This window comes from Crocuta crocuta, unplaced genomic scaffold, assembly GCF_008692635.1.
Source record: "Crocuta crocuta isolate KB4526 unplaced genomic scaffold, BGI_CrCroc_1.0 scaffold1521, whole genome shotgun sequence".
Taxonomy (NCBI): domain Eukaryota; kingdom Metazoa; phylum Chordata; class Mammalia; order Carnivora; family Hyaenidae; genus Crocuta; species Crocuta crocuta.
This window is the reverse complement of record NW_027527579.1, coordinates 100,329-114,483: the sequence shown is the minus strand read 5'-3', so window position 1 is coordinate 114,483 and position 14,155 is coordinate 100,329. Positions and strand designations below refer to the sequence as shown.

Below are 14,155 nucleotides of genomic sequence, written 5' to 3'. Positions count from 1 at the left end.
AAGCCACATTCTTACCTTCTCAAGATGGCGCCAACATTAGCCCTTGTTACTTTCCTCTCCAAGATGGACTTAGCTTAACTGCGGGCTTCTTTGACCCTCCCAAAATGGTGGCAGGCACACTCTGCACAACATTCGACCTTTCCAAGATGGCGCCAGCGTCGCAAACTTACCCTGTGTATTTTAACCGACATTTCCGGTTGCGCCGGATGCAGGCATTTGAGGCCTGCGGGAGTCTCTCCGTGCTCGTTCGCTTTGCGCAGGGACTCTCTGGCGCCAGAATGGACCGGAGGAAAAGGCCTTTGGACGTTACAGCCTCCTCGGTGAGTGCGGGTACGGTGATACTACGGGGCTCCGAGTTCTCTTCGCCTCCACGAGGCAAGAATCTCGATCTTGTGTCTTCACTGGGGAGACCCAGAACTGGCCTTCCCGCAAACAGGAACCCGAACCTGGCTTGTCTCAGTTGGGGACCCGGCCCAACTTTCTTACTGGGTTCTCCCCTCGAACGTACACCCGGACCAGGATTCCCTCCTTCGATACAGACCTAAACCTGATGTCTTTTCCGCGTTAAGAAAGTCCCTGCCCTCCCTCGGCGACAACCGGGCCAGGCCTCCTTACAACTTGTGTCTCCCTCTGTGGTCGGAGAGGAACCCCAGCCTGCGCTTGCTGTGCAGACACATTCCCCTTCCTCCTTTCTTTTCCAGTCCAGGGACCGGCAGTGTCCTCCCAGAACATGAGAGAATGTGACTTACTCCCCGGGATCCTAGGCGCTCGGCTTCCCCTGACCGGGAACTAAACGGTTAATGCACCCGTAGGTTGCGGTGCCTGCGAGCTGTAAGGGTTAGCAGGACGCAAACTGTTTTGTCAGTCTAGCTACGTCTAAGAAGGAAACCCGCCCGAGTACGTTTCTGTGCGCTATCTTGTAGAAATCTCCCAGCTGTTTTAGAAAGTAGGTGCTAGTAATATCCCGATTTTATAGCTGATAACTTTGAGGCCCTTTAAGGCAAAGTGGCTTTCCCGGTTTACATACAGAATTCTTAGTGATAGAACTGGCTCACTCAATCTGGTGGTCTCCGAAGCTGTTGCTCATCAGAACAAATTGCCCAATATTTGATCTAGTCTTCAATTTACTACAGAGTATTAGGGTGCAAAGGAAAACTATTACAGGTCCCAATATTTGAGTCTCTTTTCCTTGTTTAATATTGAACATTGGTACAAGTTAATTATATTTGAGCAAAAAAACCCAAAAAAGTATAAATAATAAAAGTTATTCTATCTTAAAATTAGCAGCAACCATAATAGGAATGCTATCTGGGCATGGACAATTTTCAGAGCATCTTCCTTTTAAAATTCAAAAGCAATCTTAGAATAGGAAAATGTGTGGCTAGAAAATGGATGTGGTTAAGAAGGCTTAGAAGAGGCCATAAGATTTTTGATTTTAAAAACTTAGAATAGTAGGTTCTGGGATGAAACTTCCTTTAACTTTATCTAATCCCTGCCAAGGCTGCTTTATATTGATGGCTTCCAAAATAGAAGTATTTGAACTCAGTCTTTTGATTTCCCTTAAAAGTCAATCCGTGATGCTTTGTAAATATTGTGTTGATAAATGCCCACGTGGAAGCACCTGGGTGGCTCATTCAGTTAAGCTTCTGACTTGATTTTCAACTTAGATCATGATCTCACGGTCCTGAGATTGAGCTTGGGATTCAATCTCTCTCTCCTCCCCTTCCTCTCTCCCCCTCTCTGCCATGTGCACGCTTTCTCAAAATAAATAAGCATTTAAAAAATGCCCATGTGTATAGGGAGCTGTATCTGGATCCTTAAAAAGGAAACTGTCGTTATATCTTTCTTTGCAAAGTAGATAGTAGAGATTGGTACAGTGACAGGTAGGCATGGATATTCAGCCAACTGCCCTGTTCCCTTTGCCCTGGCCTTTCCTGTTCTTGAGCACTGTGACTGAGCTAAACTTACAGTTTCTAAAACATACATAAGCTTGGAGTTCTTTTCATTTACTCAGTCCACTTTATTTTCAACTGTTGACATCTTGCATATCTTCTTAAAAATTTTTATTATTAATGGGGCGCCTGTGTGGCTTAGTCGGTTAAGCGTCCGACTTTAGCTTAGGTCATGATCTCACAGTTTGTGGGTTCGAGCCCCGCGTGGGGCTCTGTGCTGACTGCCAGCTCAGAGCCTGGAGCCTGTTTCGGAGTCTGTGTCTCCCTCTCTCTCTGACCCTCCCCTGCTCACGCTGTCTCTCTCTCTCCTAGAAATAAATAAAAATATTAAAAACAAAAGAAAAAAGAAAAATTCTTATTAAAACAAATTTTTTAATGTTTATTTTTGAGAGAGAGAGAGAGAGACACACACACACACACACAGAGTGTGAGTGGGGGAGGGGCAGAGAGAGAGAGGGAGACAGAATCAGAAGCAGGCTCCAGGCAGGGCACCTGGGTGGCTCAGTCATTCAGGCGTCCGACTTCCGCTGAGGCCATGATCTCACAGTTTGGGGGTTCGAGCCCCATATCGGGCTCTGTGCTGACAGCTCAGAGCCTGGAGCCTGCTTCAGATTCTGTGTCTCCCTCTCTCTTTGTCCCTCCCCTGCTCATGCTCTGTCTCTGTTTCAAAAATAAAAAAGAACTTAAAAAAATTTATTAAAAAAAAAAAAAAAGCAGGCTCCAGGCTCCGAGCTGTCCGCACAGAGCCTGACACAGGGCTCAAACTCACGAACCCTGAGATCATGACCTAAGTCGGATGCTTAACTGACTAAGCCACCCAGGTGCCCTTATTTACAGTAATTTCTACATCCAGTGTAGAGCTTGAATTCATGACCCTGACTTAGGTCAAGAGTTGCACACTCCTCTGACTGAGCCAGCCAGGCCCCCCCTTTCCTATCTTTTAAGGCTCAGCTCAAAGCTGCCTCTGATCCCTGGACAGGAGGAAATACTGGACAGAAGGAAATTTTATGCTATTTTCTTCCACTCTTTTTTTTCTCTTAAAGACTATTTTTAAGTAATCGTTGCACAGAATGTGATCCCCTGAGATCAAGAGTCTCAAGAGTCATGTTCCACTGACTGAGCTGGCCAGGTGCCCCTGTTTTCTTACATTCTTTTTTGAGAGAGAGGGGCACCTGGGTGGCTTAGTCAATTAAGTATCAGGACTTCGGCTCAGGTCAAGATCATTACAATTCATGAGTTCAAGCCCCACATCGGGTTCTTTGCTGTCAGCACAGAGCCCGCTTGGGATCCTCTGTCTCCCTCTCTCTGCCCCTCCCCTGCTCACACTCTGAAAAATAAACAAACATTTAAAGAGAGAGAGAGGGACTATCTTAAGTAGGCTGCATGCTTAGTACAGAGCCTGACTTAGGGCTCAGTCACAGCTCCATCTCAGAATCCCTAGATCATGACCCTAGCCAAGTCAAAAGTTGGACAATTAACATTAACACTTAACCTTCATGGACTGAGCCACCTGGAGGCCCCTTCCTCCACTCTTAAAGCCATTTATTACACCTTACTGGTATTATGAGTTACCTTTTTTATTAGATTGTAACTGTTTGAGGCAGAAGTGTTTCTATTTCATGTTTTTTATCTTGCCCTTCAGTGCTTGGATAGTTGCTGTAGACATTTCTCTGCAGAAATAATCAGTTGTTGCTATGATTAAATGGGATTACGGTGTCAGTCAGAGAGAAGGTGTTTAGTGTTGTTAGTTCAGTTTGAATCTAGCAGCTGCAGACTTCATTTACTTGAGTGATTACTTGCCTCTTGCCCAGTATTGAAGATTAAGAGTAGAAATCCATTTCCAACAGAGCTGGAATGCAATATGACTTAGCTTTATTTTGCACCGGATTCTACATTTAATTTTATATTCATTTATAGGAACTTTAAATCTGGTTTGAGAATTCAATAACTGCGAAATGTAGTCACTCATTAGAATTAACCCATTATTTTTATTTGCTTATTGGTTTTATTCTAGTTGGTAGACCTTAAGGCTGAACTCTTCCAAAAACAAGAAGAATTCAAACAAGAAAAACTTCTAAAGGATTCTGGAGTTTTGGGAAAACCGAAAACAACTAATAAGGTAAAAATAAGATCTAGTTATCTCCTTTGATTCCAAACATGAGGGAATTATACTGAATTAGATTTTTTGAAAGTCTCCAGGTGTCTGCTACATATAAAAATTCAGGGAAAATCACCATCTTGTAGCTGAACATCTGCATAAAATATCTTATATTAAAATAGAAATTAGAACATTTAAAAGCATATTATAATGCCCTAATTCTTTAGCACTTCTTTAGAAGTGCATGCTTTAATAAGTGGTTTTGTACATTTTCATGGAAGATCAGATACATAGATATTATAAATCCAAACAATTAGATAATACAGTAACATAGCAGAAAATATCAAGGTCTTGAAGAGTTGTGAATGGTTTTCCGAATATATAGGTAATGGTATTTATTACTTGTATGACTAATTCTCTTGAATTAAGTTGTAGTCATTCAGGAGGTAAAAGATAATATCTGTGCAGTTGTGTAAAGGAATTCTTTAAATAATTTAGGGCTTTTTTTTTTTTCTCCAGCTCCAGCTTTTCCTTGTACAATCTATTTGCATGACATAGGTTGGCTGTCAGAAGATCTAGTTTTCCCCATTGGTTCATAAGATCTGTTTTTCTTCTGATGTGTATAAGTAGAGATGTTTTGGCAGTCATTTGGTATTTCTGTTTTGTCTTTTTAAACAAATCTGCAGAAACCAAGTATCTGGAGCAAACAGAATGTAGGAGTTTCAAACAGAGCTGAGAAGGATGTAGAACAGAAGACTGAGGACAGAAGACTTTAGACAAATCAAGGTAGAGTTAAACTCATAAATGTAGTTGCCTTTGGTGCTACCCAGGCAAAGAAGTGAGAGTTCACTTTCACACTTTTGAACTTCTAGGTTTAATTTTGTCATCTTTTCAATTACATACTTGAAAAATATAAAATAGACTCTAAAAATAATATCGTTGGTAACCTTAGAAGGAGATAAGACATAACCTCAGTTTGGAAGATGAAGCAGAATCCCACTTTGAGCCTTTGTCAGGCACCAAGATTATCAACAAGTGTTTAAGACGTGTCCCCAGGGAGGTGTGGCTCTGGGTTATTAGGGATTATGACGTTAGCATTTAGAAACTGAATTTTCCCTTTAACTTTTTATTTTGAAAATCTTCAAAGCAACAGAATAATTGAAAGTACAGCGCCTACGTTCATCATTTAGCGTCTTTCAACATTTGCTTTGGCCTTTTTCTCTGTCGTGTGTGTGTGTGTGTGTGTGTGTGTGTGTGTGTGTGTTACAGAAAAACTGTTAAACATTGTGATACTTTGCCTCAAAATCTTCAGCCTGTACCTCCTAGGAACAAGTATACTCTCCTGCCGCAGTAGTGTTATCATACCCAAGAGATTTAACACTGATAAAATACTGATACGTACTATATGGTCTATAGTCCAGGTTTACACTTGTCCTGGCACAATTAAGTCCTTTATAGTTTTTTTTTTAATTTCAGAATTCAAGGATTACACATTCCATTTAGTCTGTCCTTCTTTTTCTTTTTTTTCTTTCTTTCCGTCCTTCTGTCTTTCAGAGAGAGGGTGTGAGTAAGGGAGAGCAGAGGGTGGGGGGGAAGAGAGAGAGAGAGAGCATGAGAGAGAGAGAATGAATGAATTGTAAGCAGGCTCCATGCTCAGGAGGAAGCCTGATGCAGGGCTGATCCCACGACCCTGGGAGCATGACCTGAGCCGAAACCAAGAGTTGGATGCTCAATTGACCAAGCCATCCAGGTGCCCCTCTTTTTTTTTTTTTTTTTTTTTAAAGAGCTACAGATTTTGTATACATCAGGACTTTCTTTTTTCTTTTCTTTTAATTATTTTTTTTAGTAATTTCTGTACTCAAAGTGGAGCTCGAACTCACATCCCTGAGATCAAGAGTCTCATGCTCTCCCCACTGAGCCCGCCAGGCGCCCCAGTTGTCATATTTCTTTAGTCTCTTTTAATCTAGAATAATTCCCGTGACTTTTTGTTGTCTGTTGTATCATTACTGTTCTTGACGAGTCCAGACCTGTGTCTGCAATGTCCCACAATCTGCTTAGACTCGCTGCTGATTTACTGCTTTTGGTGAGAATAAGGCATAGGTGGTGTGTCTTCACTATCAGATCACAGCTGGAGGTTCACAGTGTCGGTTTGAGTTATTATTGATGACAAATTTTGATCACTTGGTTAAGGTAGACCTGCTAGAGTTTTCCACTGTAAAGGTCTCTTTCAGATTTGTAATTAATAATAATCTAAGGAGGGTGACTCTGAGACCAAGAATATCTTGTTCACCAGCATATCTCTACCCGGTGGAACCTTGACTTCTCAGTTGTTGGACTGGCAATTTCAAAGTGATGATTTTTCTTATTCAGTCATTTCTTTTTTATTTCTTCATTGCATTTCTTAGCTGACGTTTCTTCTGTAAAGAAGAACTCTTCATTACTTGCAGTGTCACCCTAGGCTCAGAGGGAATCCCAAGTTCGGATGTCTGTCATGACTCGTGCTTTTGCATCTGTTGCTTAATAAAATCTCTGCACTTGGAAACAGTGGTTGCTAAGATTACTCAGCTCTTCTGGGTCTGAGAAAAAGAGGCAGAATATTAGTGCATTTGGGGAATTGGTTCTTCTTAGTGTTTGACCTGTTCGTAGCAGACATAGGCTGTGTTGATTTTTGAGACATCTCTCTCACCTACTGGAATATTTGCAGAATTCTAATTTGTTGAAAGGTGCCATATTCCTTTGTTATTTACTGTTTATGACAGAGTTTTCCTGGGTACTTTGCTGTGATTTTTTTTTTTTAATCCAGGAACCTATTACATAATATTTTGGCTTCATTGCACTTGCGAAGAGTCAAGTCTGTCCTTGGTCTGTAGGACTTCTGAGTTTCCCCAGAGCTCAAAACGGGCAGGGACAGTGCCTTGAGGATGTAAGGCCTTAGGCAAGTTACTTCTGTGTTGAGATGTTCATTATCTATGAAGGGAGGTGGTTAATACTCAGCTCATGGAGCTTTTTAGGGAACGAAAGGAGATACATAGCATCTGGCACATAGTGGTTCCAGATAAGTGTCCCATACTCTTGCCCTCTGAATTCTTGTTCTTTAAAGTCTCTGATGACTTCCTTATCTACTAAATCCAGTGGCCATTTCTCTGACATCTTCCTTGATCTCCTTTAGTCATTTGGAGACTCTTCCTGCCTTCTTTCTCTTACGCTGCACCCAGGCTTCTTATGCTTTCCCACGTGTGTGTATGTGTGTACTTAATTTATTTTTTGAGAAAGAGAGTGCCCCTGTGCGCTGGGGGGTGGGGGACAGGCAGAGGAGAAGAAGAGAGAGAATCCCAAGCAGGCTCAGTGCCACCAGTGCAGAGCCCTACGTGCGACTCAACCCCATGACCGGAAATCAAGAGTTGGACATTTAACCAACTGAACCCCCCGGATGCCCCTCCCGTACGTTCTTGTACTTGCCTTTCTCAGTCCTTATTTTGTGCCCCATCTCCTTTGCTCAGCGTCCTCTGCCGCTCTGATCTCTGCTTGAACATATCGAGCTCATTCCTACTTCATCCTTTCTCTGCATCACTTGCTCTCTCCCCAAGATCTTCTCATGGTTGGCTTCTTGCTCTGTAAGCCTTCGCTCAAATGTCTCCTTCGGAGAGGTTTCCCCTGGTTACCCTTTCTAGCCTAGTGTCCTCCTGGTTACTCTGTCCTGACACCTGTTTTTTTTTTTGTGGTTTGTTTTTTAAGTTTTATTTTCAATAAGACAATAAGATTTTATGACGACACAGCTTATTACATTAAGCCCCCTCCGAAATAGAGCAAATTAACCTTTTGGAAGTTGAAGGGCCTCCAGTTGTGACAACTGCTTTCATTTCCTCCCCTTCGTAGTGCTCCTGTCTGAAATCTTCCTTCTCACTGATCGATCTCTGTCTCCTCCTTCCTTTCTATAACATAAGCTCCATAAGCGCTGGGACTTTGTCTTGTTTACTGCTGACTCCTCGGCACCGGAAACCACACTTGGCATAGAGGAGGCCTGGAAGAAATACTTGAAGGAATGCGTAAAAGGGGAGAGGAGTCTTTCTGACCTAGAAAGATTAATGAAGATGCAGATGACATAGCTGATGGCATGCCCTCTGAGTGTGATCTGGTTACCCTCCGTAACAACCCTAAGAGGCAGTGCTGTTTTTTCATCTGTTANGTTTCCCCTGGTTACCCTTTCTAGCCTAGTGTCCTCCTGGTTACTCTGTCCTGACACCTGTTTTTTTTTTTGTGGTTTGTTTTTTAAGTTTTATTTTCAATAAGACAATAAGATTTTATGACGACACAGCTTATTACATTAAGCCCCCTCCGAAATAGAGCAAATTAACCTTTTGGAAGTTGAAGGGCCTCCAGTTGTGACAACTGCTTTCATTTCCTCCCCTTCGTAGTGCTCCTGTCTGAAATCTTCCTTCTCACTGATCGATCTCTGTCTCCTCCTTCCTTTCTATAACATAAGCTCCATAAGCGCTGGGACTTTGTCTTGTTTACTGCTGACTCCTCGGCACCGGAAACCACACTTGGCATAGAGGAGGCCTGGAAGAAATACTTGAAGGAATGCGTAAAAGGGGAGAGGAGTCTTTCTGACCTAGAAAGATTAATGAAGATGCAGATGACATAGCTGATGGCATGCCCTCTGAGTGTGATCTGGTTACCCTCCGTAACAACCCTAAGAGGCAGTGCTGTTTTTTCATCTGTTAACAGATTTAGGAGCTGAGGGTGGGGTGGGGTACAAGAGAGGTGAAGTAATTTATTCCAGAGCACACAGCCATGTGACCAAGGGACTGTATTGTGTCGGGATGCCATCAGAAGTGAAATTTTCCTTTATGACTGTGATTGATTCTTCCCAAGCAAAAGCTCCGATGGCTTCTTTGGGACTTCTCTTTACCATCATGAAGTATTTCTAAAACAAAGAATTGCCAGGCACTTACTAAGTCTGTGCCCACTAAAAAGTAAATGTCACCAGAATTAACATGAGCAGTGAGGCTGCTTTATTGAAATACCAGGATTGATGTTTGTTTTTTTTATTGGCTGTGTCATGAATAAATTATTCATGGTCTCTATAAAACAGACATCATATTTTTAACAGACTTCTAAGAAGTTGAACTTGAGCTCCCTTAGAGAAGCCTAATGAGCCACAGATGACCAGGGACTCTTGCCTAAAAACAGTCATGCAAAGGCTGTACGTTGGATTTGGCGATCCATTTAGAAGGTTGTACATAGAAAATGTTTTTGTTTAGACACCTCTTTCTTTTTTTTTTTGGTATTTAACTTAGTTTGCATTTAGATTCTGAATCCATTATTTTCAGATACTGACTGAGAATTTACTATGTGCCAGGTATCTGGCACATTCTAGATCCCTAGATATCTAGGGATTCAGTCATGAATAAGAGAAAGATGGGCTTTGTCCTTACGGAACTTAATGAAGTTGGCAGTCAGGCGTGGCTGGGTCTGAGGGTCCCCTCAGGGCTGTGTAGTCCCCGTCATCTCCAGACTGGGCTTCCCGGGCAGACTTTAGCAGTGAGGCAGCCGCACAGAGTAGCAGGTATAAGACCATTTCTAATACTTGTCTTTTTTTTTTTTTTCCTCCTAGGGAGAAATTGGAAGAAAAAGCCAAATTATATGAGAAAACAACTAAAGCAGACTTTATAGGTAAATGTAATAATTTATTCATACTTCTTTATTTTCTGTAATTCATGTAGCCCTGTGGTATATTATTATTTATTGAAATAACCTTAAGAGTGGGGAGAGATCTAAGAAATAATATAAATGACCTTCTGTGCCAGCACAGAGACCAGAAGATAAATCCACAGTAATCTCTGATTGCCCAGTGGGTGCCAGGCCACATGTTAGGTGCTGTGAGGGGACAAACAAGGGTAGCATGAGCCAGATCCTCCATCTCGGCCCTCAAAGGGGTGGTCATCAGTGGAGAATGGTGGCACACAGAACAAAGCAGAGTTAGGAAACAATGTCTAAATTGACTATAATTATAAACAGTTCCATCTACGTTAAAAAAAAAAAAAAAAAGACTGAGGGGGATTATAGTGTATCAGTGTGTTGGAGTTCTGTTTCCTTGTCCCTGTTTTCTGTTTTTCCTGTGATGTGCCTGTAATTGCTTCTAAAATAATAAAAAGATCGCCCTTTCCTCATGCCCCCCAGAGAAAGAAAGCCCAGTCTTACTATTAGATCGCAGTAGAAGAGATTTTACAAGGCAGTGCATGTTTCATTGCCAGAAGGCATGTAAGGAAGTCTTTGGGGAGAAGGTAGGCTCTAATAGGATCTCACAGGCTTTGAAGAGCTGGGAAAAGAATTCTGAGGGTAGAGTGGTGAGAGCAGATCAGCAGAGGGAGCAGAAGGCCAGTGTTGGCAGGACAGACTGGTATGGCGGGGCCTGACGGGCTGGGAAAGGGGGCATTGGGGCAGCAGGAGAAGAGGCAGGGCTGGAACCCTGGTCATTGGCTGCCCACCCAGCCAAACCACAGAGGCTGTTTCCTGCATGGCTGGGAGCCCAGCACAGGAGGGTTGGCACCCTCAAAGCTGGGGGAGAGAGGCTGTGTCTTCCTTTTGAAGCAAGAGCAGGGTGTCCATTAACCAGGAGGCCTCACTGTGCTGCAGTCTTAAATCTCTGCTCTGGGAAAGTACATCTCTTTCCCATGTGAGTGATTTTGTGGCTTAAAAAAAAATTAGTCTTTTTCTTTTGATTCAAGCTTTACTTGCATTGTTAATATAGAAATCAGGTCAAAAGAGTGTCCCTGTGGACATGGGGATTTGGTTCCATCCACAGTGGCGGGCCCACCTCCCGACAGGCCTGATAGGCATGTTGGACCCGCATATGTGGGCAAGTTGAGTTTTGGAGTTCAGTTACTCTCCACTGTACCCTGGGGGCTAACACCAGTACTTGGTGACAGGGAACCTAAAATCTGTTCTGTGGAGCTTAATCCTGTCCTCAGAGAACAACCTCAGAAAATTTGGCATAGTGAAACTTCGTGTAAAAGTTATTTATGAATATATTAAGTATTTTGGGTTAAATTGAATTAAAGTCACAGATTGCTATTTAACTTACAGTGTATGCTTGTGTTAGCTCAAGCACATAATAAGCCCTAAGTCTTAGCCGTCTCTGTGTGCACTGCAAATCTGGCCCCATGCCTTGCCTGAAAGCGGTGTTCATTGGGTTGAAAAGAATTCAGATGACTTCTTTTACCACACCATACCACAGCAGTATACTTAGGGTTAGTAGTAATACAGCCTCTTTATTGGGGAGGTTCATGTAGCAACGCAAGTCTAATGCTCTGTTCTGGCGACATGAGGAATGCAGTCCTGCTTCTGTGTTATGTCATTGGGTGAACGTGTCTCTTTGAAATCACGTGGTTTGATCTTAAAGTTGCATTCTGAGACCATATTGCTCACTCATTGTATTGACGAGGCAACAGAAGACATTAGACTCTTTGAAGATTTTCTTTAGTGTGGTATGTGTTTCTGATGGCCTGTTTGCAGCTTCCTAGTCAGGTCCCGCAGTGGCTCTGTGTCTTCGTAAACTATTGGGGATGGTGGGGGTGGTGGGTGCATCGACTAGTGAGCCGTCCAGGGGTACTGTAGCCATGCAGGGGTGAATGTGACCGCTTCATAGCAATTCTATATGTGGTTTACTTCTTTGAAAGGAATGTCAAAAATCTGAATATTGATTTTTATGTCTTAGATGAAGAAGTGGAGGATATGTACCTTGTGGATTTCACACAGAAGATCATAGACAAACACAAAGAAATGGAGGTATTTGGTGCCAACAGAGATTGTAGAATGGCAGGAGAAAGAGACGATGATGAAGAAAATCTTTCTGAGAAAGATATACCTCCTCCCCAGGACCCCAGTGAAGAATGGTTGGTTATAATGACATGAATTGGTCATGTTAACATTCGCAGACTGTGTTTACTTTTTTTTTTTTTTTAAATAAGCTCTGCGCCTAACATGGGGCTTGATCTCATGACCCTAAGATCAAAAGTTACATGCTCCACCAACTGAGCCAGCCAGGTGCCCCGACTTGTGTTTACTTTTTGAAAGTGTTGTTTTTTGTTTTTGTTTTGTTTTTGTGGGGGGGGTGAGGGGGGGATGTTATCAAACCATTTCTCTTTAGTCTTCCTCTCTTTTCTTTCCTCTAAGGTTGGATTTACAGAAACAGTAACTCCAAAGACGAAATAATTAACAAGACTGAGTCAGGTGCAAAAGGTGTCGATATGCCTATTTTATTGATGTGGAAGCGTTGTTTAGACAGAAGCATATTCCTTTATTACCTGGGCTGCGCCCCCGGTTGTTATTCAGACATTGCGGAGAGTCACTGTCTAGCTGCTGGTGACCTGCATTTCCACAGGAAAGAAGCAGGCAGGACTCAGGCCGGGGCACTTTCTCGCAGCGCCGTGTGGGCCGTGTGGATCTCGGTCCCGCATCGTGGTAGCTCCGTCTTTCACTGGCAATATGACCTTGATCAAGTTGTTTGCCTTAAACTCCCTTCAGGAAGTAAGGGTATGTTAAGCTACCCAAGAAACTGCTCTGTAGAGTACAAGCAGACATTTTATAAACTTGCATTGAAACTATTCTGAATTTTACCTACATGTACATGAATGATGGGGAAGCCAAACTAGGCTTTTCCTTATAGACCGCTGTGTCAGTCAGTACAGAGACCAGAATGAAAATTCCCTTCCAAGGATTTTCTCTACTAAAGACTGTTTACAGACTTGTTCAGAAGTGCTTAAAATTGCACAGAGCTGCCCTGATGGTGTAGAAACGTCTGGAGGGTAACCTCTGCTTGCCCACCTTCCCTTCCAGGCTGAGACGTCCTCGTTATCGGGATCTGTGTTCGGAACTGCTCAGGGTGGTTCGCAGCACTGGCTGACCTTTTGTCAGCTCTTGGCCCTGCCGGCAGGAGTCACTGGTGAGCTTAAGTGAGCAGTTCCAGCTCCTCAGGATCACAGGGCCCCACATCTCATACTATGAAGGGGTCCACGTCGCCCAGAGATAACATGACATTGGGATAGAACAGGTGTTAGCTGCTTTCTGAGAATTTATATTTGGGCAGGTTGTCTGGCTGCCTCCTTGTTAAAAGCAACCCAGAGAGATGCACATACGATGTAGTCCCTTCTCCTGATGCTTTTCCTCATTGTTTCTGGTATGAGTGATTCCCCCTCACCCCAGCTCTGGTGCACTGAGATATGCCTCCGGCTTCTTTGGGTCTTACCTTGTTTTTATTATTGACACACACGGGCCTCATTACCAGAAAAAAAATTGAAGGCAGACTTGTGGTACTTTTTGTATCCTCCCTGCTGATGTTAGGAAGAGTTTCATGGGCACGTGCCTTAGCTTTTCCTGAGAGCCCTTTGAGGATGCCATGACCCTGAGCCCTGCTGTATTACTCTTGAACCTCAAGTAATTGTTTCCGTGGAGCTCGTTCAGTGATTGCTGACTGCGTCGAGCCCTTGCTGACTGCTGTCTTGCCACTTCTGTTTTGAGGGAATCTGTACATTATAGAGACCTTCTCCAGAAACAGAATAGCCTATGATTGCTTTTCATAGCAGAAACCTCCTCTCCTTTGAAAGGCTTAATGTCTTTTTTTTCTTCCTAAACCTTGTATGATTACTAGCAATTTGTCAGTGATGTGAAGAGTTTTGAGGGCAATTGAAGGTGTCACATGCCGCCATATGGTGAAGGAAGAGGCACCGCAAGCAGTTCTGACACTTGTTTTGTTTTTAAATTAAGCTCCAGAATCGGAGCTACTTGTCAGATCCTTTCGGTAGTTAAGTTCCAGGTGGTGGGAAATCTTTGCACAAAAATACTGTAAATAATTACCCAGACCATCTGGCTAGATGATTTTCTTTCTCTATTCGTTAAAAAAAGGGGGTGGGGTGGGGAGGAAGAAAGAAACTGCTTTCTGCAGTTGGAGGTTTTATTTCTTGTGGTAATCAGTGTCAGGACTGTAGTAATAGATTCTCAGATGTTCAGTTTTCTAAGCATGGGCTAACAGTTGGGATCAGCATGTGTGAGAGGGAAGAAATTGATAGCAAAAGCAAAGCCACATACATGAGACTCTGCTCTT

At 42.9% G+C, this 14,155-nt stretch overlaps 1 protein-coding gene across 1 annotated transcript in view; it reads left to right on the top strand.

Moving 5' to 3' along the window:
- The first annotated feature begins 206 nt into the window (after positions 1-206).
- Positions 207-14,155, top strand: part of LOC144237228 (coiled-coil domain-containing protein 174-like) — a 28,010-nt gene continuing 14,061 nt past the window's right edge. Inside the window, 6 exon segments of the mRNA XM_077770906.1 lie at positions 207-320; positions 3,967-4,071; positions 4,737-4,809; positions 4,812-4,836; positions 9,668-9,726; positions 11,771-11,948. Coding sequence (XP_077627032.1) covers positions 207-320; positions 3,967-4,071; positions 4,737-4,809; positions 4,812-4,836; positions 9,668-9,726; positions 11,771-11,948 — 554 coding nt within the window.